Below are 23767 nucleotides of genomic sequence, written 5' to 3' on the forward strand. Positions count from 1 at the left end.
CCCGTTTTCCCAGAAACAGAGTCAACCAGAATTGCAGAGTTTAATTTTGAATATTGATGAGGTTTCTTTCCCCAAATTCTTAAATGAAAATGAAGGGACCAAAAGGGAAAATAAACCAACCCAATACACGTGTCACCTACTTGTTTTGAACCACCAGTCTCTTTGTTTGATAAAGGGTGGGGACAACCATTCTCTTTGGCAAAATAAAAGTTGGGTAAACTACAAAAATAGTCACTTTTGTTTGCCTCATATTATATATTAGTCACTTATGTTTGAAATATTACGTTTTAGTTACTTACGTTATTGTTTTGTTACAAACTGGTCACTCTACCGTTAAGCTCTGTTACCTCCCTAACGATGATCCCACGTGCCTGTCCAAATGAGTTTTAAATGCCAACTTGGATGTCCTACGTGGTAGTCCAAATTAAATTTATTTAATTAAAAATCTATTTTTATCCTAGCAACTAGACATCCAAGTTGGTATTTAAAACCCATTTAGACTGCCATGTAGGACTGCCGTTAGGGAGGTAACGAAGTTTAACGGTAGAGTGACCACTTCGTAACAAAATAATAACATAAGTAACTAAAACGTAACATTTCAAATATAAGTGACTAATATGTAATTTAAGGCAAACAAAAGTGACCATTTTTATAGTTTATACTAAAAAGTTATTGATCATGTTTTGAATTGTTGGCTGGATTTAGGCAAGGAAGACATTGGAGTACTTAGCCCCACCCTTTTTCAATCCAAAGCCCCACCCTTTTGGTCAAAGCTAGACCTGTCCATGGGCCGGGCCGGGTTCAGGCTGGGCCCGGAAAAAATTTTCGGCCTGCCTCCTAGGACCGGGCCCGGCCCAAAATATGGGCCTGGAATTTTGCCCAGGCCCGGCCCGAGAAAAAATCATAAGCCCGAGTTCGGCCCGACCCGGCCCATTTTTTAATAAACATTAAAATTTTGTTTTAAAAATAAAAATATTTTAAAAGTATTTTAAAATTAAAATTAAAATTAAAATTAAAAATTAAAAATTAAAAAATAAAAATAAAAATATATATTTATTATATTTGGGCCGGGCCCGGGCCCGGGCCAAAAAAGTGGTGCCCGAGGCCCGGCCCATTTTTTAAACAGGCATCGTTTTTTATCCAAGCCCATATTGCGAGCCTATATTTTCACCCGATCCCTCCCATATTTCGGGCGGACCGTCGGACCGGGCCGCCCGGCCCATGGACAGGTCTAGTCAAAGCTCCCTTTTGTCCTAAAAACCGAGATGAACACCAACACCATCTTAAAACAAGACCCTCCCCTGCCATTTCAAAAATTACAAAATCCATCAAGCTTAACCTCTAGCCATTTCCATTTTCATTTCATTAGAGACTTGAAAAATAAATGGAGGCAAACAATAACTCCTCGTCAACAATGAGTGTTACCGTCTCTGAAACATTCAAGTTTAATGGGAAATGGGCAACTTTGGCTTTGCTTCTGGCTTCCTTTATAACTTCTGCAATTATGTATAAATGTATGAGAGGCCGTATAAATGCAGAAACAAATGTCCCAGCTGATGTTGAGCTTCCTTCAACTTCTCCACAATGATAATATTCGTCTCTCTTCTTCTCGGTAATTTTCTTTCTTTTTGGTTTTCTTTTTTCCTTCATTAAACTTTTGCTTCAGACAACCAGAGAAAGGGGTTCCACAGTTGCATGTGGTCTTGACAACACCCCCATTACCCCCAAAATTGGCCTTAAGTAATGAAACAGGTTTCTATATTCTTTGTAATGATCGATGATTGGTTAGGAAGATAATTTCATCGATAGGCAAAATCTTTGTCTGGAAAATTAGTTCATTCCTAGCCAACCATAATGACCAATAAGCAGCCGTCCAACAACAAAGCCACCATCTTCTTCTTCTTTTGTTGCTTTCTTACAGCTACTGGCCTTACCCTGGTTCATGAACTCTGCAACTTCTTTAGCTTAGCGGTTTGCTTAGGTGGAACACATAAGAGCAAGTTTAACCTGTCAACAACCCAGGTTCTTGAACCTGCGGAATGCGGATTACTTTTTATTTATTTTACCTCACATTTCAATAATATTTTATATTATCAAAATTTAAATATTAAAAGGTATTCTATTAAACATGAAATTACACTTTTGTATGTATATTAAATTTTAATCTAACTACAATTTAAATTTTTCAATATGTTTTTGTACTATAAAGAACAGGGATCTCACGGTTTGAGTTCATGTCAAACACTCGTTCCTTCGTTCAAGTAAAGACAATTGTTCAATTTTGAATTGCTTTTTTATTGATATTTTAATCAATATCAAGTATGTTTAATTGATGCAAAATCTGATGCTTGTATTGCCTAATTATATAATAAGACTTGGAGCAATGTAAATAGATGTTCCACAAGTTCTGCTTTGTTTTAATTGATTACTTTAATTGGTCGTTTATCCTTTGAATCACATTTTATTCATAAAATATGAAATGATAAGTAGTTTCGAAATGAATTTTGAGTTACTCTATATTTCTTACTCATTAACATATTTATTTTCATTTTCTTGAATTTCAAACAGGTTATTGTTCCAGAACGCATTCATGATATGGACTATGTTTGTTACCAAGTTTTAGTATTGAATAATTGAGTTGTTGAATTATATATGAATGAGACTCTTGTTGTAGTAAGGCGTGTGGTGTTTTACCATCACAAACTCTTTGTTATGTTGTCTTCGATGTATCAATTTTAAGCGATTTACTATCATTAAAATATGTACATCACATATATAATAGAAATAATTATATGTTATTACTTACTATTATAAAATAGTAGTCTAAATTAAAAGTGATCTAATTTGGTTAAGTTTTATTGGGTTTGAGTTATTAATATAGGTCAAATATGTGTAGATACTTTAATAACTAATTTCTAATTGATGATGAGTTGATTAGAAATTAGGGTTAATGTGTAAAAGTTATATATTAAGGTTATGATCCCCAAATTATATACAAGATAATTTTCTTTTTATTATCTCATCTTTAGAAAAGAGAGCAAATATTCTCTAAATTTCTTATGTGCTAATTTAGAAGATCAAAACTCTAAAGATCTGTAAATTTCAAGAAATCGAAATATTAAAATATTTACACATTATTCTACAGCCCAATCTCAATTTCATTATTCTACAGCCCACTACTATCCATAATTACAAAGATTTCATACCAATTTTAAAATATTTACTCATTAGCCCGTATGTCCAAAACTAACAACTTTTATTTTACAAACTAGTTCTTTTTTATATTTAAGCTTAAAATCTAACTAAATAACACCAATAACTTCAAGCATTCATCAATGGAAATATTTTGAAACTTTTTCAATTTCAAAAATTTATACATGAGTTAACTAAATCGAGCTAGCAAGATCTAAAAAGGGTAAAATTTACAAAAAAAAAAAAAACCTAAAGACAATGGCCATGCAAGACTCTTTTGTGCTTCGGTTGGAGAAAGAAAGCTGGTGACCATCTTTTCCTTCTTTCCACTTGTATTAGTTTTTTTATTTTATAATATATACTATCATTTAATTATAACTTTATTATTATGTTAAGAAACCATGCTGCCAACCGTCCACTAACATTATAAGGTGGAATTATCCTCATTTTAATCCTTAGTTTAATTATTATTTTAGTTTATTAGCAATTAAAAATATCTAACGATTAATTGTTGCAACTTTTATGATTTAGTTCTTATGCCTTAATTAGTTACTAGATTGACAAAATTACTCATTTAAAATTAATTCATCTTAATAATAATTTCGTAAATATTTAATGAAATTATAAAATATTAACGGGCTCAGTTTACGGAAATGAGGTCCTGGTGCCTCATTTTCTAATAACACTGACTTTAGGGTCGGAATACTTATATCTTGCCTGAGTATCCAATTAACAAATTCGTCAAATCAAAATATAATATAATATTATAATTGACTCATAAATGTTAATCAATAATATTTAGGGACTTGATAATCGAAAAATAGAGTTTCACAACCATCATTTTTGACAACTAGCTTTTAGGTTGTTACAAGACTTGTACTGAAAGATATTTAATTTTTAATAAAGAAATGTCAGAGCTGTCTAACAGTAGAACATGGGAAGATTAGAAGAAAAAGAGTGTATTAATTGGCTTAAGTAGAAAATATAAAATTTTTATGGTAAAAGTTTCATTGAGTCTTATTTAAAAGAAAAAGGATTTTAATTTTGAATTCTGTAAGTCAAGATATAAATAATTTAATAACTGCTACTCAAAAAGATAACTTTACGTATGTATGTAAATAGTGAAAGAATAATTAATGTTACATATAAACATGCTATACTAAAGGTTAATTTTTTTTATATAAATACATGTACATAAAAGATGTGGAATGGAGAGGGGGAAGTGGGAAAAAATTGTTTTATTTAAAAGTAAAGTACTTAAATGGCAGGGAGGGTCTTGTTTTACATATTACGGATGGCATTGAAGTAAATAAAGCAAAGAATAAGCCCAATTAGAAACCACTCAATGAATAACCATCAAATTTAGTGGTAGAAATTGAAGCCACGAGGTATCAGTATCACCACTTGGTGCACATGAAGTTTTTTCTTTTTTATTTTGGTGCACGTGGTCATGTTTTTAATTGGCGACTGGATTGGGCCCATCAAATATATATGCTGCCATTGCCCAGTGATTCAGTTCCAAACTCTGAATGTTATGTACAACTAAGGCCTGCAAGACATTGTTGCCATAAGCATTCCACTTGGGAAATATCTAGGTTCGGCTGTCCAACATTTTCAAAATCAAATATATATGCTGCCATTGTTCTATATAGCATTTTAAATATTGCAAATTTAATCTCTTTCACTCGAATAGTATTGTTTTACAAAATAAATTATATTATTTTGAGAATATTTTATCTTATATTAAAAAATTAATAAGATTTGAACATAAACATTATATGTTTAAACATTTTTATTATATTATCTCAATCAAAATCTCATTTATTTTTATATCAAATTTTATAAATTATAATTTTCATTTACATCGTAGCCGTATTATAATATATTTTCATTTATGTCATTAAAAAAAACCCAAAAAGAAAGCGCCTTTGTGCCTTGTGGTCACTTTCGCCTTGCGTGGCATTACCTTTTTTCTCTTTTCTTTTTGGTTGCTGAGATTGAAAACGCGGTGGGAATCGTATTTTTGCTTGATTACACACCCTCGTCCTCTTTAAAACTCCCTCTCCTGCCATTTCATCAAAGCCACTTCAAAAATTACAAAATCCATTAGAGCTTACGCTCTAGCCATTTCCATTTTCATTTCATTAGAGACTTGAAAAATAAATGGAGGCAAACAATAACTCCTCGTCAACAATGAGTGTTACCGTCTCTGAAACATTCAAGTTTAATGGGAAATGGGCAACCATGGCTTTGCTTCTGGCTGCCTTCATAACTTCTGCAATTTTGTATAAATGTATGAGAGGCCGTATAAATGTAGAAACAAATGTCCAAGCTGATGTTGAGCTTCCTGCAACTGCAACTGCAATTGCTCCACACTGATATATTCGTCTCTCTTCTTCTCGGTAATTTTCTTTCTTTTTGGGTTTCTTTTTCCTTCATTAAACTTTTGCTTCAGACAACCAGAGAAAGGCGTTTATCAACTTTCTGAAGCAGCTTTCCTCCAATACAAAACCTAAAATGTGTTCATCTATAGAACTGATCCAATTCCTCAAAAATATAACTTAAATCGGTGCATGGCCCCGAGTTTGTTGATAATATATATATATTACTTGGGTATAGTCCCTGATATAGATGTATATATTACATGGAGATTTGTGTCTTCATGGATCATTTCGGAAAGAAATTATGTGCTGTTTTAACCTTTCATTACATGATGTTTGTTTTTTTCCTAAAATTTTAGGAGTATTATCATTTTGATTTTTTATCTTAATTTTTTTTTACCTTAATTTGCGTCTTTTATGGATCATTTCAAGAGAAATCATGGATATTTTTACTTTAATTTTTTCTAGAGAAATTAAATTACGTTTTATTCTCTTTATTTAAAAAAATAAGTAAATTAATTCATGTATGTTACACCAAAAAAGCAAACATGTTCTATTTAAAATTCAAATCCCTAACAACTTTTTTATCATTTTATGATTTACATAAAATTCTTAGTTTAGCCCTCCATGTTGTCTCTTGAATCCTACTTTTATTGTAAAAAGCCTTAAAAATGTATGGTATTTTAACGTCTTACAATGTGTATATGATTAGAATGTTAAAAGAAAAAGAATCCTTAGATCATGAGTAGAGTTGAAGTTGTTGCAATCAAGTATGTTTAATTGATGCTTGTATTGCCTAATTATATAATAAGACTTGAAGCAATGTAAATTGATGTTCCACAAGTTCTTCTTTGTTTTAATAGATTATCCTTTCCATCACATTTTATTCATAAAATATTCCGTTTCGATACCTTCTCAAACATGATTTCAATAGTATTTTCAGTTGATATCAACTGTATTAGAATGTACCAATTGATTTCCTTTGCAGTGGTTGGAAAATGGTATACTGGCCAACACCAAAAAATGAATTATAAAATATACCTTAAATTTTAAACTTAAATTTTTATTATTTATTTTAAATTTATTGGATGATTAATTGTTATCCTTAATAAACTTAATTTTTTTAATGTTTACATTAAAGTAGTATTATATATTTAGTATAAGTTTATCTTTTTAATGCGTGATAAACTTAAAACGAGTCGGGCTTTGAATTTTCAAACTCAAGCTTAACCTATATTTTAAATAGGCTTAATTTTTTGCTCAAACCCTCTTCAATTTTTGACGGGCCTCCAGATCTAGATGGATAATTCGACCCATGAACAGATCTAAAAGAAACTAAGTAATTTTATTAATATAACATTTGAATTTATATGAGTTAATATATTTTAATTATGTTTGAGCATTTGAATAATGAATATTATTTCACACTAATTATAATCATAATAAACATGTTATTTTAGATATTTTTATAACTAAATTGATATACAGTTAATTCGTGAAACAAATAAATTTAGAACTATATTTAATAAACGTTTATAAATGAAATATAATTAATTGTTTAAATAAGGATAAGACTATTTTTTTCCTTTCCATATTAACTCCAATAATTTTAGAAGAATATTTGATAAATAATCAATGAAGTTTTAGAACTCCATAAATAAATAATTGTATGGTATAGTAAACAATTAAAACAAATATATATATATACATGATAATTTTTTAATTTTGTTTGTGAAATTAAATTTAAAAAAAACACTAATGATATATAAAATATTGATATTAGTTTTAATTAAGAAATATTAAAAAGTAAATGTAATAGAAAAACCATCCAATGAGAAGATGATGAAGTTGGATGGAATATTTATGGAATCGTATGATGATTCAGTCCTCCTTCAGCAATCATAGTGGACCATGTTGGGTGTCAAATAAAGGGACATTGGGAAATCGAAACAAAGATTCAAACTTAGATTGTTTAGAATATGTACTTTATTCCATCCCAATCCCAAACCTTTTTGGAAGTTGTCTCTACATTTGGCAACAAAACATGTTTCTCAACGGTATGGTTCTGAGCTAACTTAGTAAAATATATCGAAAATAAATGCGTCTGTTTTTTTTAAATTAAGAAAATAAATCGTTTTTTAAAAGAATGTAAAAACTCGCTCACTTTCTTGTCAATTGGATCGAAAGTGTGTCCAGCTGGACGCGCTTTCACACGTTCTCTTAGATTGTTTATAATATGTACTTTATTCCCAATCCCAAACCTTTTTGGAAGTTGTCTCAACAAAACATGTTTTTCAACAGTATGGTTTTGACCTCAATTAGTAAAATATATTGAAAATAAAAGTTAATTGGTTAAATGAGTCGTTTTTTTTAAATTAAGGAAATAAGTTGTTTTTGAAGAGAGTGTAAAAACACGTCCACTTTCCTGTCAACTGGATCGAAAGTGTGTCTAGCTAGACGCGTTTTCACACATTCACTCTAAAAATGACATATTTCCCTAAATTTAAACCCCGACTTATTTGGCCAATTAACTTTTTTGAAAAATTAGGTACAGAGGCGGATCCTTACGGGGGATTAGGCCCCAAAATTTTGGAAAATTTTAGATGTTTCAAATTTTAGAAAAATTTTATTATATCATTTAATTTATTTAAAAATTTTAATTAAACCTTTTAGAGTTCTTAAAATTCTCATTCATCTCATAAATATTTTAGTTAGAACTCCTAAAATTTAGTTTCAAAATACACCTCATTTATTTTGATTCAGTATGGCCCAAACTATCATAATTTTAAGTCGTTGGAAGGCTAAAAGCACATTCAATCGTGTGTTTCATATTGTGAGTTAAAATTTTAAGGGAACTTGGTCCCCCCAGTGCTAATTGCTAACCTAAAACTGGGTTAAAAAGTAATGTTGTTAAACTAACATGAGTCTCCCTGCAGAAACATTCACAAAAGGAGTACAGCAAAGAGCAAACAAACAAAAGAAGGGTCAATTATGGGAAAAATTCAAACAAAACTCTTATACACTTAACACGGTTTTCCAAAAAGGATTCCTTGATTAATGAGAAAATGTTGGAAAGCGGCGGACCATTTCACTTGCATCGTGCCTCAGGTCCCCATAGGCCAATGTCCTATTGCAACCCCAAAAATAGGTATGACATTACACATATAATAATATGTTTATCACATCAGATTTTGAAAATAATAGAACTTAACTTAATAAATTTGACAGTTATAATTTGGTGAAGACTGAAATTTTAAAATTTAAAAAAGTACAAGAACTAAAATGATCAAATGTATAAAGATTAAATCCATAAAATTCATGAAATTAAAAGACTAATAGCAAAATTTTATCGTTTCAATTCAACAAAAAGTCTTTATAGGCAAGCTAATTTGAAGCGGGCCATTACTTGAGTCTAATAGGCCCAATATGCACCTTGTAAATGAGCTTACATGCTGCACAGAATTCCTCGGATTAATCCTCTAAAATGTCCAGCAAAAGCCAGCAAAAATTTAACACAACAGTAGTCCAATACTTAAGCAAGATGGGCGGGATTTAACCCACCTTGCCTTTCTCCCACAACTTTCTTGCTAAACTTCTCCAAAACCCTTTTCAACTTGAATAGTACAATTAATCCGATTCAATTCTATATTAATTTGTAAGTATATATTTTTTTTGGAAAAAAAAAGTATTAGTTTTAAAATATGAAGAAGAATGAAGATGGGGAAGCAGTGTGGAAACAATAAAAATAGAGAAATAAAGAGATTGCGTAAAGCGGAAAATCTCCAAATAACAGAGGAATTGAATCACCGAATTAATTTGACTTCCGAAACGTAATGTCTTGTCTAAGCTGCTCCTTTTTTACCACTTTTAAAAATGTTGTTCGAATACTTTTGAGTTTTATCATAGATAATTATAATATATAAATCTTTAATCTCGCATCTATTATAGTTTTCTTTTAATCATCTAATTCTATAAATATGCCATTTTATTATTATATTAATTTATAATTTCATAAAATTCAAAAAAATTAAAAGACATATTTACCATTTGGGGGTCAAGGCAAGTTCTTGTCACCTTATTTACACCCCTTATCCAATTGTTAACCTTATTAATTTTTTTATTAAAAATTGAACTTCAATTAATAATTTCATTTATTGATGGAATTTTAAAAAAAAAACTTCCACATCTGAAGGGCAATTAATAAATGAAATTATTAATTGAAGTACATTCTTTTTTACAAATTTATTCAGATAAATGAAATATTTATCTCACGATAATAAATTTGGACAACAACGTTAATCAATCCACCTCCACCAACACCACTTCGGCCTTCATTTTCTGACCATAATAAATTTAGCACTCAAGTTCCAAATTTCAAGTCATTTGCTCCTTCTTATTTTAAATATGTATTTTTTTATTTTTAATAGAATTGATTGGTTTAATTTTGATTTTGATTAAGATATATGATTATTGTGAAATGTGAGTAAAAATATATCATAATCAAAATCAAAATTAAACCAATCAATTCTATTAAAAATGAAAAAAAATATTTACATCCACATAAAAATCTCAATAACTAAATGTGTGAAGGGTTTTATAAATTCATAGAGATGCGGATAGTGAATTATATAAATTGAACTTTTTAAATAGAAATCAAAATCAAATTTCAAAAGAAGTTGATTAGATTGACTTACGTTACCATGGATGAGAAGTAGTGATTATAAACATCCTTTGTAATGAATAAAAAGAGATTATCCCTAAACAAATATCAAAAAGCAAACTATTGGGAATTATCCATATTTATGGAAAATCAAAGATATGAGTATCAAATAATGGAAAGTCAAAGATATGGGTATCAAATATTGGAAAGTCAAAGATATGGGTATCGAGATATTGGCATAATAAAATCTGAGATATTTGCAATATATGGTCCCTAAATTGTAAAGTGACTTTGCAAGTTGATCCCTGAACCTCAACTATAAATAGGCATAACCATCTCTCATTCTGTATCTCAAACTTGCCATTCTCTACTTAAGGCATTGTTTTCTCTCTCTCTCTTTGTAAATTCTCACTTGTATTTTGGAGTGAAATATATTTGGTAGTGCCCGAGGACGTAGGCAAAATTTGCTGAACCTCGTTAAATTCTTGTGTTCTTTATTGTGCTATTAAATTACGATTGAGGGATATTCTGGCTAGGAAAGACCTGGTACTTAAGCGATCCTTGCGATCCACCTCTCTTTCCTGGGAATTGAACTTAGTGTGATTTTTTAGTACAATAATTTTACTCTTTTACACGCTTCCGCACAACAATTGGTATTAGAGCTAGATTCGTACTTGGGGAATACGATCGTTCACGGCACTGTTCACGTACTGTAGTTGGGATTGAGGAGAAAAAAATGGAAAAGTCATCGTCAAAGACTACTGTGACCAATGCGAAATTTGAAGTAGAGAAATTTGATGGTACCAATAATTTTGGTATGTGGCAATGTGAGATCCTGGATGTCTTATGTCAGCAAGAGCTGGATATAGCCCTTGAAGAAAAACCTGACAAGATGGATGACAAGGAGTGGGCCAAGATCAATAGATAGGCATGTGGAACAATTCGCCTATGTTTGGCCAAAGAGCAGAAGTACTCTGTCATGAGGGAGACATCAGCGAAGAAGTTGTGGGATACACTGGAAGAAAAGTTTCTAACAAAAAGTCTTGAAAATAGGCTTTTATTGAAAAAGAAACTTTATCGATTCACGTATGCACCCGGTATGTCGATGAATGACCATGTGAACTCATTCAATAAAATTTTAGCAGACTTGCTAAATTTGGATGAGAAATTTGAAGATGAAGACAAGGCATTATTGTTGTTGAATTCCCTTCCTGATGAATATGATCATCTTACCACCACATTGCTTCATGGGAAGGACACGATCACATTTGATGCAGTCTGTAGTGCGTTATATAGATCTGAGACTCGAAAGAAAGATAAAAGAGATCGCAGAGATACAACCGCAGAAGTCTTAACAATAAGAGGTCGTTCACACAACAGCAAATCTGGTAGAAGGGGAAAGTCCAAAGGGAGACCCGCCAAAGATGAATGTGCCTTTTGCCGTGAAAAAGGGCATTGGAAAAAGAATTGTCCTAAGCTACAAAAGGGCAAGGCTATTTCTAATGCATGTGTAGCGGAGCATGATGAGGAGTCAGACTTTAGCTTGGTTGGCATGGCAATGGCATGTCAAACGGATGAGTGGATTTTGGATTCAGGATGTACTTACCATATGTGTCCTAATAAGGACTGGTTTTCTAGTCTTAAAGAGCTAGAAGGTGGAATTGTTCTTATGGGAAATGATAGTGCTTGTAAGACAATGGGAGTGGGTACAGTCCAATTGAAGAATCATGACGGCTCAATCCAAGTCTTGACAGATGTTCGCTACGTACCTAGCCTGAAGAAAAATCTCATCTCATTAGGCGCCCTAGAATCTAAAGGGTTCACAATCACTTTGAGAGATGGATTACTAAAAGTAGTAGCTGGGCAACTGACGGTGATGAAAGGCACAAGAAGAAATAACTTGTATTTTTTAAATGGAAGTACAGTTATTGGATCAACATCAACAGTTTCTACAAAATATGTAGATTCAGAGGCTACCAGATTATAGCATATGCGATTGGGACATGCTGGTGAAAAAGCTTTGCAGACATTGGTGAAGCAAGGCTTATTGAAAGGTGCAAATTCTTGCAAAATGGAATTCTGTGAACATTGTGTTCTGGGCAAGCAGAAGAGGGTAAAATTTGGTCCAGCAATTCACAATACGAAAGGAACTCTGGACTACGTTCACAGTGATGTGTGGGGACCTACCAAAGTAGCTTCTTTGGGAGGTATGCACTATTTTGTTACTTTTGTTGATGATTATTCAAGAAAAGTATGGGTGTATCTAATGAAAAGAAAAAGTGAAGTTTTGGATGCATTTCTGAAATGGAAGAAGATGGTGGAGACTCAGACTGGTCGAAAGGTCAAACGACTTCGATCAGATAATGGTACTGAGTACAAAAACGATCTATTTCTACAAGTATGCCAAGATGAGGGCATTGTGCGACACTTCACTGTTCGGGATACACCACAGCAAAATGGGGTGGCAGAACGAATGAATCGAACTATACTGGAGAAAGTTCGATGTATGTTGTCCAATGCTGGATTGGGCAAAGAATTTTGGGCTGAGGCAGTTACATATGCGTGCCATCTAATTAACCGTTTGCCATCAGCTGCAATAAATGGAAAAACTCCTATGGAGATGTGGACTGGTAAATCTGCTACTGATTATGATTCTTTGCATGTATTTGGTTCCACTGCATATTATCATGTAAAAGAATCTAAGTTAGACCCAAGAGCAAAGAAAGCATTATTCTTGGGTATAACTGATGGAGTAAAAGGATATCGTCTCTGGTGTCCTGATACAAGGAAGATTGTTTTCAGTAGAGATGTGACTTTTGATGAATCAACCATGTTGAAGTACAAGGATTCACAAAAGGATGACAAAACCAGTAGTACTTTGCAGCAGGTGGAGCTTGAAAAGGTTAACGATGATCCAGCTAATATTGAAGGGACAAATGATGAAGAGGTTCCTACCCAAGAATCTCTACAGCAACAAGATTCAATTGCATATAGAAGGCCAAGAAGAGAGATTCGTAAGCCTGCTCGCTTTGATGATATAGTGGCCTATGCACTTCTAATTACAGATGATGATGTTCCTTCTACTTGCACAGAAGTAATAAGTAACCCTGATGGTGTAAAGTGGAAGCAAGAAATGAATGAAGAAATGCAGTCTCTTCATAAAAATAAGACCTGGGAGTTGGTGACACTACCCAAGGGAAAGAAGGCAATTGGATGCAAATGGGTATATGCAAAGAAGAAGGATTTCTTGATAAAAATGAAATTCGATACAAGGCTAGATTAGTAGCAAAGGGTTACGCTCAGAAAGAAGGAATAGACTACAATGAAGTGTTTTCTCCAGTTGTGAAGCATTCGTCTATTCGGATTTTGCTAGCCTTGGTTGCGCAATATGATCTTGAACTAGTTCAGCTTGATGTGAAGACCGCGTTTTTACACGGTGATTTGGAAGAGGAAATCTATATGACTCAGCCAGATGGATTCAAGGTTGCTGGAAAAGAAAATTGGGTTTGCAAACTGACAAAGTCGCTTTATGGATTGAAGCAATCTCCGAGGCAGTGGTACAAGCGATTTGATCAGTTCATGAAAGGGCAAAGGTACACAAGAAGTAAATTTGATCATTGCGTGTATTTTCAGAAGCTACAAGAAGGAACTTTCATATACTTGCTCTTATATGTTGATGATATGCTAATAGCATCTAAGAGCAAAGTTGAGATTGAAAGATTGAAGACTCAACTCAATCTCGAGTTTGAGATGAAAGATCTAAGAGAAGCTAAAAAGATTCTTGGCATGGAAATATGGAGAGATAGAGCTCATGATAGAGTTAGCTTGTCTCAGAAGCAGTATTTGAAAAAAGTACTACAGCAGTTTGGCATGAACGAGCAGACAAAACCTGTAAGTACCCCGTTGGCTTCTCATTTCAAGCTTTCTGCACAACTATCTCCTTCGACGAATACGGAACGAGAATATATGTTGCAAGTTCCGTATTCTAATGCAGTAGGTAGCTTGATGTATGCAATGGTGTGTACAAGACCCGACATTTCACAGGCAGTTAGTATAGTGAGCAGGTATATGCATAATCCTGGAAAAGGACATTGGCAAGCTGTGAAATGAATTCTACGGTATATTCATAAGACCATGGATATTGGATTACTGTTCAAGCAGGATACTACACTTGGTAAAGGTGTTGTTGGGTACGTTGATTCTGATTATGCCGGTGATTTGGACAAATGAAGATCAACCACTGGTTATGTGTTTACTCTTGCTGGAGGACCAATAAGTTGGAAGTCTACACTGCAGTCTACAGTTGCGTTGTCAACCATAGAAGCTGAATACATGGCTGTAACAGAGGCTGTAAAGGAAGCTATTTGGTTACAAGGTATGGTTAAAACCTTGGGATTGGTCCAGGAGCATATTAATGTGTATTGTGATAGTCAAAGTGCTATTCATTTAGCAAAGAATCAAGTCTATCATGCACGTACAAAGCATATCGATGTACGTTTCCACTTTGTGCGGGAAATTATTGATGAGGGGAAAATTCACCTTCAGAAGATTAAGACTGCAGATAATCCCGCAGATATGATGACCAAGGTGGTAACAACAATCAAGTTCGAACATTGTTTGAACTTGATCAATATTCTGCATGTTTAACAGTTGAAGAAGGCACTATCAAGTGTTGTTGACAAAGACAGAGAGAATTGTGTGAAGATAAGATTACTCGAATCAAATCTTCAAGGTGGAGATTATTGGGAATTATCCATATTTATGGAAAATCAAAGATATGGGTATCAAATAATGGAAAGTCAAAGATATGGGTATCAAATATTGGAAAGTCAAAGATATGGGTATCAAATATTGGAAAGTCAAAGATATGGGTATCGAAATATTGGCGCATAATAAAATCTGAGATATTTGCAATATATGGTCCCTAAATTGTAAAGTGACTTTGCAAGTTGATCCCTGAACCTCAACTATAAATAGGCATAACCATCTCTCATTCTGTATCTCAAACTTGCCATTCTCTACTTAAGGCATTGTTTTCTCTCTCTCTCTTTGTAAATTCTCACTTGTATTTTGGAGTGAAATATATTTGGTAGTGCCCGAGGACGTAGGCAAAATTTGCTGAACCTCGTTAAATTCTTGTGTTCTTTATTGTGCTATTAAATTACGACTGAGGGATATTTTGGCTAGGAAAGACCTGGTACTTAAGCGATCCTTGCGATCCACCTCTCTTTCCTGGGAATTGAACTTAGTGTGATTTTTTAGTACAATAATTTTACTCTTTTACACGCTTCCGCACAACACAAACTTTGAGAGTGAATCTTACTTCTCGATTTCATATAGATAGCCGTTATCAAATCTTTCACCGTCCTTAAGAACAAAAAATAAAATAAGTTAATCAAAACAATGATCACATATAATGAAAGAAGAAAGAAACATAATAATCAGATATGAAATATTAAATAAAAGAAACTTCATGTAAAAACTTTGTATCTTGCCATCAAATTAGATATTGAAAATCATGAAGGGTAAATTTGATCGTCGATGAAAGGAACTATCACTTTGAGCAAGATAGTGCTGATAACGTATTATAAAATAAAGAGAGATTGAGAGAATAAAGAACAAAGAAAATATGAAAGCAATAGATGATGTACTCTATTGATCAAAAGGGGTAATTAAAATGTTTCATCTGAGTCTCTATTTATATGAAGCATCTGAGTCTCTATTTATAGGCATAAGAAATATAAAAGAAGTAGAGATCTAATTCTAATAACTATTAGAATGTAAAGAACATTAAACTTTATCTTGATCGTGATGGACATCTACTTAATAATATATTCATAATATTAATCAATTAATTATGAGTTTATTCTTACCAATTGAAAATTTAATTTTCTTATTAATAAACATTGAAAAAATTCCTTCTCTTTCAACTTTTCGCACTTTCTTCTTTCATATTCCCTCAACTCTCATGACTTTTCATAATAACTGAAACTAACAAACAAAACCTTCATTCTCCCTTCTTCTAAAACCCGCAGCCTTCTTTATTGCAAGGGTCTTGAAGCACCATTTTCTTTAAGGGTTATTCTTCGATTTTTAAAACTTCAAAATGTCACGCCATAATTTTTAATAGAAAAAATTTAATGGTAGTAACAGTTGGACCTGAATTATTAAATCCAAAAAATAAAGAGACTAAATTACTAAAATAAATGTAAAATAACTAAATTCCAAATATACGAAGTGCATAAGGGCTTAAAGGCTTAAAGCATATTTTAACCTTCAAAATTTATTTTATAATTTGATATAAATAAATAATTAAACCAATACCAAGCTTGAACCGAAAACTATACTAATTTATTTACAGAAGAACGACCGAATTCAAGAAAGAAAAATTTAGAATTAAAACATAAATTTTATTAAATTATATAATATGATTTTTTTGAAAATTAGAAACAAGATTTACTCTTTTTTCACAAAAATCGAAGAATAACCCTTAAAAAAATAGTGCTTCATCAGGTTTTAAGACCCTTGCAATAAAGAAGGTTGCGGGTCTTTGAAAAATAGAACGAAACCATGCAAAAGAAAAATGGATATGAAGACTTTTTCCTTTCTAGGTATCGATTTTTCAGAAGAAGGGAGAATGAAGGTTTTGTTTGTTAGTTTCAGTTATTATGAAAAGTCATGCGAGTTGAAGGAATATAAAAGAAGAAAGTGCGAAAAGTTGAAAGAGAAGGGATTTTTCAATGTTTATTAATTAGAAAATTAAATTTTCAATTGGTAAGAATAAACTTATTATTAATTATTGATTAATGTTATGAATATCTTATCAAGTGGATGTCCATTACGATCAAGATAGAGTTTTAATATCCTTTAAATTCTAATAGTTGTTAGAATTAAATTTCTACTTCTTTTATACTTATTATGCCTATAAATAGAGACTCTGATGAAATAAAGTATATCATCTATTGCTTTCATATTTTCTTTGTTCTTTATTCTCTCCATCTCTCTCTATTTTATAATATGTTATCAGCACTATCTTGCTCAAAGTGATAGTTCCTTTTATCGATAATCATATTTATCCTTCACAATTTTTAACATCTTTGATGGCAAGATGCAAAGTTTTTACACGAAGTTTCTTTTATTTAATATTTCATATCTGATTATTATTTTTCATTCTTCTTTCATTATATGTTACCATTGTTTTGATTAACTCATTATAAGATTCACTCTCAAAGTTTATTTTTTGATATTTGCTTAGGGATAATCTCTTTTTATTCATTACAAAGATGTTTATAATCACTACTTCTCATCATGGTAACGTAAGTCAATTTAATCAACTTCTTTTGAAATTTGATTTGATTTATATTAAAAAAAAGTTTAATTTAATTTATATAATTCACTATTCATATATCTATGAATTTATAAAACCCTTCACACATTTAGTTATTGAGATTTTTATGTGGATATAAATATTTTTTTTCATTTTTAATAGAATTGATTGGTTTAATTTTGATTTTGATTAAGACATATGATTATTGCAGAGTGTGAGTAAAAATACTTATTTATCGTGAACTTTGGGATATTCATCCTGTTTGTGATAATTTTATATCATTGTAAAATTTTAGATGAAATTATGTCATAAGAGGCGGAGGTTAGAGAATGTTTATGTTTAAACTTTTATAGCTGTAAAGTTATTTTAATTTGATATTATAATATTTTGTATTTTATTGTGGTATGATATATAATATATATTATCTAACTATAGTGATTTATTAATGACATGAATTTATTATTTGTTATGTTTAATATATGTTTTATTTATACCTATTCATTTTATTTTTATATGAATAAATAAAATTTTATTTAAAATAAATTAAACATTCATTAAGGTTATACAATAAAATGATTATATGCTCCTGAAGAGCTAATATTGTATCAAACTGTAAAAAGCGCTTTAAGAGCTTATATTTTAGCTCCTTGTGATGTAAAATTTTATAAAATATAATATTATTTTTCAGATCAAGAATATATATGTTGAATAAAACCTAATGTGTTTTACATTAAAACTATATATATAAATAACATGAGATATTCATATATTTGTATTATATATATTCCTCGAAGGAATCCATTACACTATATGATAGAAATATCTAATGTGCTTCTGCAGTAGCAATATTGTGAAAATTGCTTTAACACTATTTTCGAACAATCTCATACCTTCTAGTAGCTAAGCAAAATAATAAGTTACTAATGAAAAACTATGAAATTCTTCCTACTAGTTTTGCTTTAGTCCCTGAAGTAAATGTAGCAGTACATAACAATTAAGAAAAATAAAAATATAGAGATAATGATTGTTGTTGTAATTGAGGATGTAATTGGAGACTAATCATGACAACATGAATAGATAGATTTTGATTTGAAATTCGCGCATGTTTTGTGATGGTGATTATGAAATAAAGAATCAATGGAGGCGTTTAGAAGTCTATCCTACTAGATTTATTGTATTCCCTGAAATAATAGATTGATTGGTTCCAAAGATAAAAATTCTTCTAGATGGTTATATAGTGGAGGCGGATGCTCCAGAAGAGACCCAAGACATAACTAATAAATAAAAATTCAGAAGAGATTCAGATACCTGAAACTAAATTTTAAAATAATGAAAATAAGAGATCTCAATAAGTTATGTCAATTCAAGAAAATGTAGAACCGAATAATAAAAGTGGTTGACAATAAGTTTTCATGCAATGTTATTATTGAAATAATGAAATAAAATGAGGATCTTGAATAAATCTATTGAGAAATATAGATATGGAATAAATTGATCAAAATAGAAAGACACAACTCAAGTAAAATTAAATTCGTGGAGTTTTTGGACCAGCAGTCCAAATATCTAAAGGTATAAAGCCAGTGAGGGTGCAATTGAAGTAGTTTTGCAAAAGCAGAATAAAAATATGAAGTTTTTCACTAAGTCCTAACATTGATTATGAAAAGATATAATATTCTTTTGTGGTGAATGCAATAACCTTTAGATATATTATTAAATTGATAATTCATAAAAGATTTAACTTGCGTCTAATGGTTATTGTTACAATATTTTATGAATCACTATATAGTAAAGTTTATATTAAAATTCTTGAAGGATTTAGGATGCTAGAAGCATATTGAAATTCTCGAGAAATTGTTCATTTATATGAATTGAAATAATTTGAACATATGTGGTAAATTTGACTTAGTGAATAGTAGTTGAAGGAGGATTATAAAATGATCCAAAATACCTATTTGTGTTTTATAAAAAGAATCATGATTAATGTTTGTTATAATTATTGTTGAAACTCCTGAGGAGATCAAAATATATTTCCCCATATTTCCCTTACTAATGACTTTTAAAAAAATGGTAATATAAATGCTTAGCAAATACATTGAAATAGTCATTTGGAAAACTAGTATTTAAGATTGAATACGTAGAATATGAGAAAATATGTGATGTTTTCATGAGGGGGAGTAAATACGCGTTGCACTCTTTTTCTCTTAATCGATGTTTTGTCCCATTGGGTTTTCCTGGTAAGGTTTTTAATGAGGCAACATATTATGCATATTATAGATTGTGTACTCTTTTTCCTTTATTAGGTTTTTATCCCACATGATTTTTCCTAATAAAGTTTTAACGAGGCACATTATCTACCAATGGACATCCAAGGGGGTGCTATGAATATCTTATTAAGTGGATGTCCATTATGATCAAGATAAAGTTTTAATGTCCTTTAAATCCTAATCCTAATAGTTATTAGAATTAGATCTCTACTTGTTTAATACTTCTTATGCCTATAAATAGAGACTCTGATGAAGCATTTTAATTACTCTTTTTTTATCAATAAAGTACATCCTCTATTGCTTTCATATTTTCTTTGTTCTTTATTCTCTCCACCTCTCTTTATTTTATAACAATTAATAATTTATAATTTAGTGGTGATTAATATTAAGTGTCAATGCTTTTTTTTTTTATCATTTGTTGACACATTAAATTTTTTTATAAAATATTTAATTAGTTAATAATTTTAGGGTGAGTACTATTTGATACACTGGTAGTACACTTTTTTACGCCATAATTAGAGTTATAAATTTGTCAAATGTCTTATTTCTTTTATATATTTATTTCTTTTAAAATTTCCATCATACTTGCAAATGTTATTTTTTACCATTAGAGCCATCTTAACAGAGCATGCAAATATTAGTGGCCAAATTTATCATTAAGCCTTGAAAAAACTAAAATCTAAAATATTTGACCATCTTGAGAGTTTGGAAAATCTATTACTAGAAAATTTATGAGTAGAGCCGAAGATTGTGAACTGTACAAGTTACCAATTAAATGAAAGAATGAGCTCCAGTGTATAAAGAGAACCTCACCATTTAAGAAGTAACCATAGAAATGATGGAACCCGCTATTTATTTATCCATATCTATTTACTCATTTATTTTAGTTAATATACTTTTTTTTATACCTAGTATCAATACAATTTCTTATTTCAGAGCGAAATGAAATGCTTAGAAAAAAGGAAAAATCATAGTCGGGATGATTAGAGTAGCAAAAGTCATTGGAATTTTTATTTTATATATTGGAAGAATAAGTTTTGTTATTAATAAACTAGAAAAGAATAACTAAAAGAAAGAATTAGTTATTCATCAAAATTTCTTTTATTCAATAACCAAACTTAATCAGAGATATATAGCTCGTAAATGTCGAACAAAAATTAGTTTGTTTGCATCAAGCTTTCGAGAGGCTCATTCAAGACTTACTCGAACTATTACTTAATAAAGAATAAGAGGTTTGGTTTCGGTTCATCAGGATAGAGATAGGAAAAAAAAGAGATTTTAGTCGTTTGTGGATCACTTGAATAAATGCAGTAATTAGCGGAGTGGGGGTATCCTATAATTATAGTAGATTAATACATAATATATATGTACAAGAAACAGTTGATTCTGAATCGTAAAATACTTGCACAAATAGCTACTCAAATAGAAAGTGTCTTTATATGATTTCCAGTGAGATTAGAAAATGAAGAGTAAAGAATCCAAAGAAATGCTTTAAATGAAATGGGATTCCTCGAGAATGAACTCGAGTAAAGTAGAGTAGAGATTAATATGATAAAAAATTCTACTTCTAATAAGGTAACTTATACTAAATCAATTAATTGCTTGTAACGAATACGAAAACTTAAACCACCAGATCAATGGTAAATGTCCTTAGATTAGGTAAAAGTTAAGGGACCAATTTTGATATTAACCTTAAATCTTATATAAAGGTAGGGAAATATTGGCATTTAACACTAAATTTTCGCATATCCAGCCGCTTATACAAAGCAAAGACTTTTCTTTTTCTTTCTTCTACAAATCCGATCCTGGCCTCCTCTATTCTCAAGTCTCCAAAGTTTGCTCCGAAGGCAGACATAACAAAACAAAAGCGAAAAACTCTCTGGTTCCTATCGCCTACCGTCGGACCGGTCTGTAGTTTTCTTATCTTATGGCGGTGTGTGTCGAAGACAGGATCAGTAGTTTTCCGGATCCTATTCTTTGTCATATTTTGTCATTCCTTCCCATTAAAGAAGCAGTTCGAACCTCTATTATTTCAACCAAGTGGAGATACCTCTTTGCTTCAATGTCTACCATTGAATTTGATGCTTGTTCAATGAGTGGTTTGACTGACAGAAATATTGACAGCTTCAAGAACTTTGTTGATAGGTTATTGAAATCCCCCGATCAGGTAAGATTAGATTGCTTTAGGCTAAGTCATATGATTTGTTCATGGAATGATTGGAATGATGGAGATCATGATTTTGATATCTCTGGTTGGATATGTGCTGCATTGTGCCGTGGTGTTAAGGAAATTGATTTGCAGTTAAGTTATCGTGAAGATATTTTACCAGCTGTTTTATTCACTTGCGGCTCACTGGTGACACTGAAATTGGATGCAGTAGGTCATAATTTTAAGTTCCCATCTGACGTTTGTTTAGGGAATCTGAAGACTTTGCACTTTAGAGACTCATTTTTCGGTGATTCCGTTCTTAGGTTCATTTCCAATTGCCATGTCTTAGAAGATTTGGCTTTTATTGAATGTGATTTTTATACAAGTGAGATCAATATCCAAACTCCTTCGCTTAAGAGATTTATTTTAGATTTTAATCTCGGAGAATTCGCAGATTTAAAGTATGTGGTGGTGATTAATGCTCCAAATCTTATTTATTTTCAATGTACTGACGCTGTAGCTCAAGGTTATACTTTGAGTACCATGAAGTCTCTAGAAAAAGCCCATATTAGCATCTGCGACTGTGATACCATTGATTCTCAAGCAATTGCAGCTCATCTTATTCAAGGAATTTGCAATGTACGGTCTATACGTTTAAGCATTAATGAAGGGGTTAGTAAACTTTGTATTCATGTGTTTTTTTCGTTTTTAACATTATATTATAAATCCAAGTTTGTGTGTGCAGATTTTCCGACCAAGTTCTTGTGTGCAGATTTTCCGAACAAGTCAACTTCCTATATTTCACAACCTTATTGAATTCGAATTTCTTGGTCGTGGTTTTAATGGGAGAGAAATTTGGCTTGTAAAGTTTCTACATCGTATACCTAATCTAAAAACACTTACCCTCAATTTTCCGGTATGAAATCTTTGTATATGTACTTGTATTTGTTGCAGTTGATTGTTTTAGTGTCAATTACATCCACAATTACATAAACTTACAAGAAATCAAAAGCATGTTTGAGATCACCTAAATTCAAGGTACAAACCAAATAACTTCTTTTTCTTTTTGTCATGAGTTTAGGTTGTTGCGGGAGCTCAATGGAAGGCTTTAGAAGTTCCTTCTTGTTTGTCATTTCACCTCAAAGAGATTAAAAATTTCATGCTTCAACACACATATGATTGAAATGGTTAGTTATTTCTTAGATAATGCAATGATTCTGGAAAAGCTCATAATAAGTATGGATGCCCGGACTAATATGACACAGAAAAAGAAAGCCCGCAACCAATTATTGCAGTTAGTAAAGAGTTCAAAGAAATGTTTAAAACTAGTTGTAATTTTGTAGTACTGTTTTATATTATATGATTACAACTTATCAGTGTCTGGTTTGATTTTATATAGATGTGTTGTTTGTAATATATATTTTGCTCTTAATGTCCGATACATTCATTAATGGCAGTAGACTATACCTGATGGTTGGTTTATATATATGTATATTGTAGCCAAAAATAGCATTTGGAATTAATATGTAGTCCCATGATTGGCAAAATATTTAAATTTGCAAGAAAGAATCATATGATATGCATTACACAAGAAGTACTTGTGATAGGAAGAACATCAGATTGATTTGGAAGCTCTCAAACTATGGGGATTTGTACATTCTTAACAGCAAACAAATTGTTACTAATAAAATATTTTGCTTCATTGCTTTGCATCAAATATGAACACATTTATTAACAGTGTTACTAAGATGTTCACTTTGATCATCTTGAATGCTTGTTATTTCAGGAAGTATC

General features: G+C 31.2%; 1 protein-coding gene across 1 annotated transcript; it reads left to right on the forward strand.

Annotated features, from left to right (window-relative positions):
• The first annotated feature begins 21640 nt into the window (after positions 1-21640).
• LOC107932136 (F-box/LRR-repeat protein At4g14103) lies at positions 21641-22966 on the forward strand. Its single transcript, XM_041088265.1, has 3 exons — positions 21641-22645; positions 22719-22835; positions 22928-22966. The coding sequence occupies exons 1-3, from the start codon at positions 21752-21754 to the stop codon at positions 22964-22966; spliced, it is 1050 nt and encodes a 349-aa protein (XP_040944199.1). The 5' UTR covers positions 21641-21751.
• The last annotated feature ends 801 nt before the right edge of the window (positions 22967-23767 follow it).

The sequence above is a fragment of the Gossypium hirsutum genome, chromosome D02 (assembly GCF_007990345.1).
Source record: "Gossypium hirsutum isolate 1008001.06 chromosome D02, Gossypium_hirsutum_v2.1, whole genome shotgun sequence".
NCBI lineage: Eukaryota > Viridiplantae > Streptophyta > Magnoliopsida > Malvales > Malvaceae > Gossypium > Gossypium hirsutum.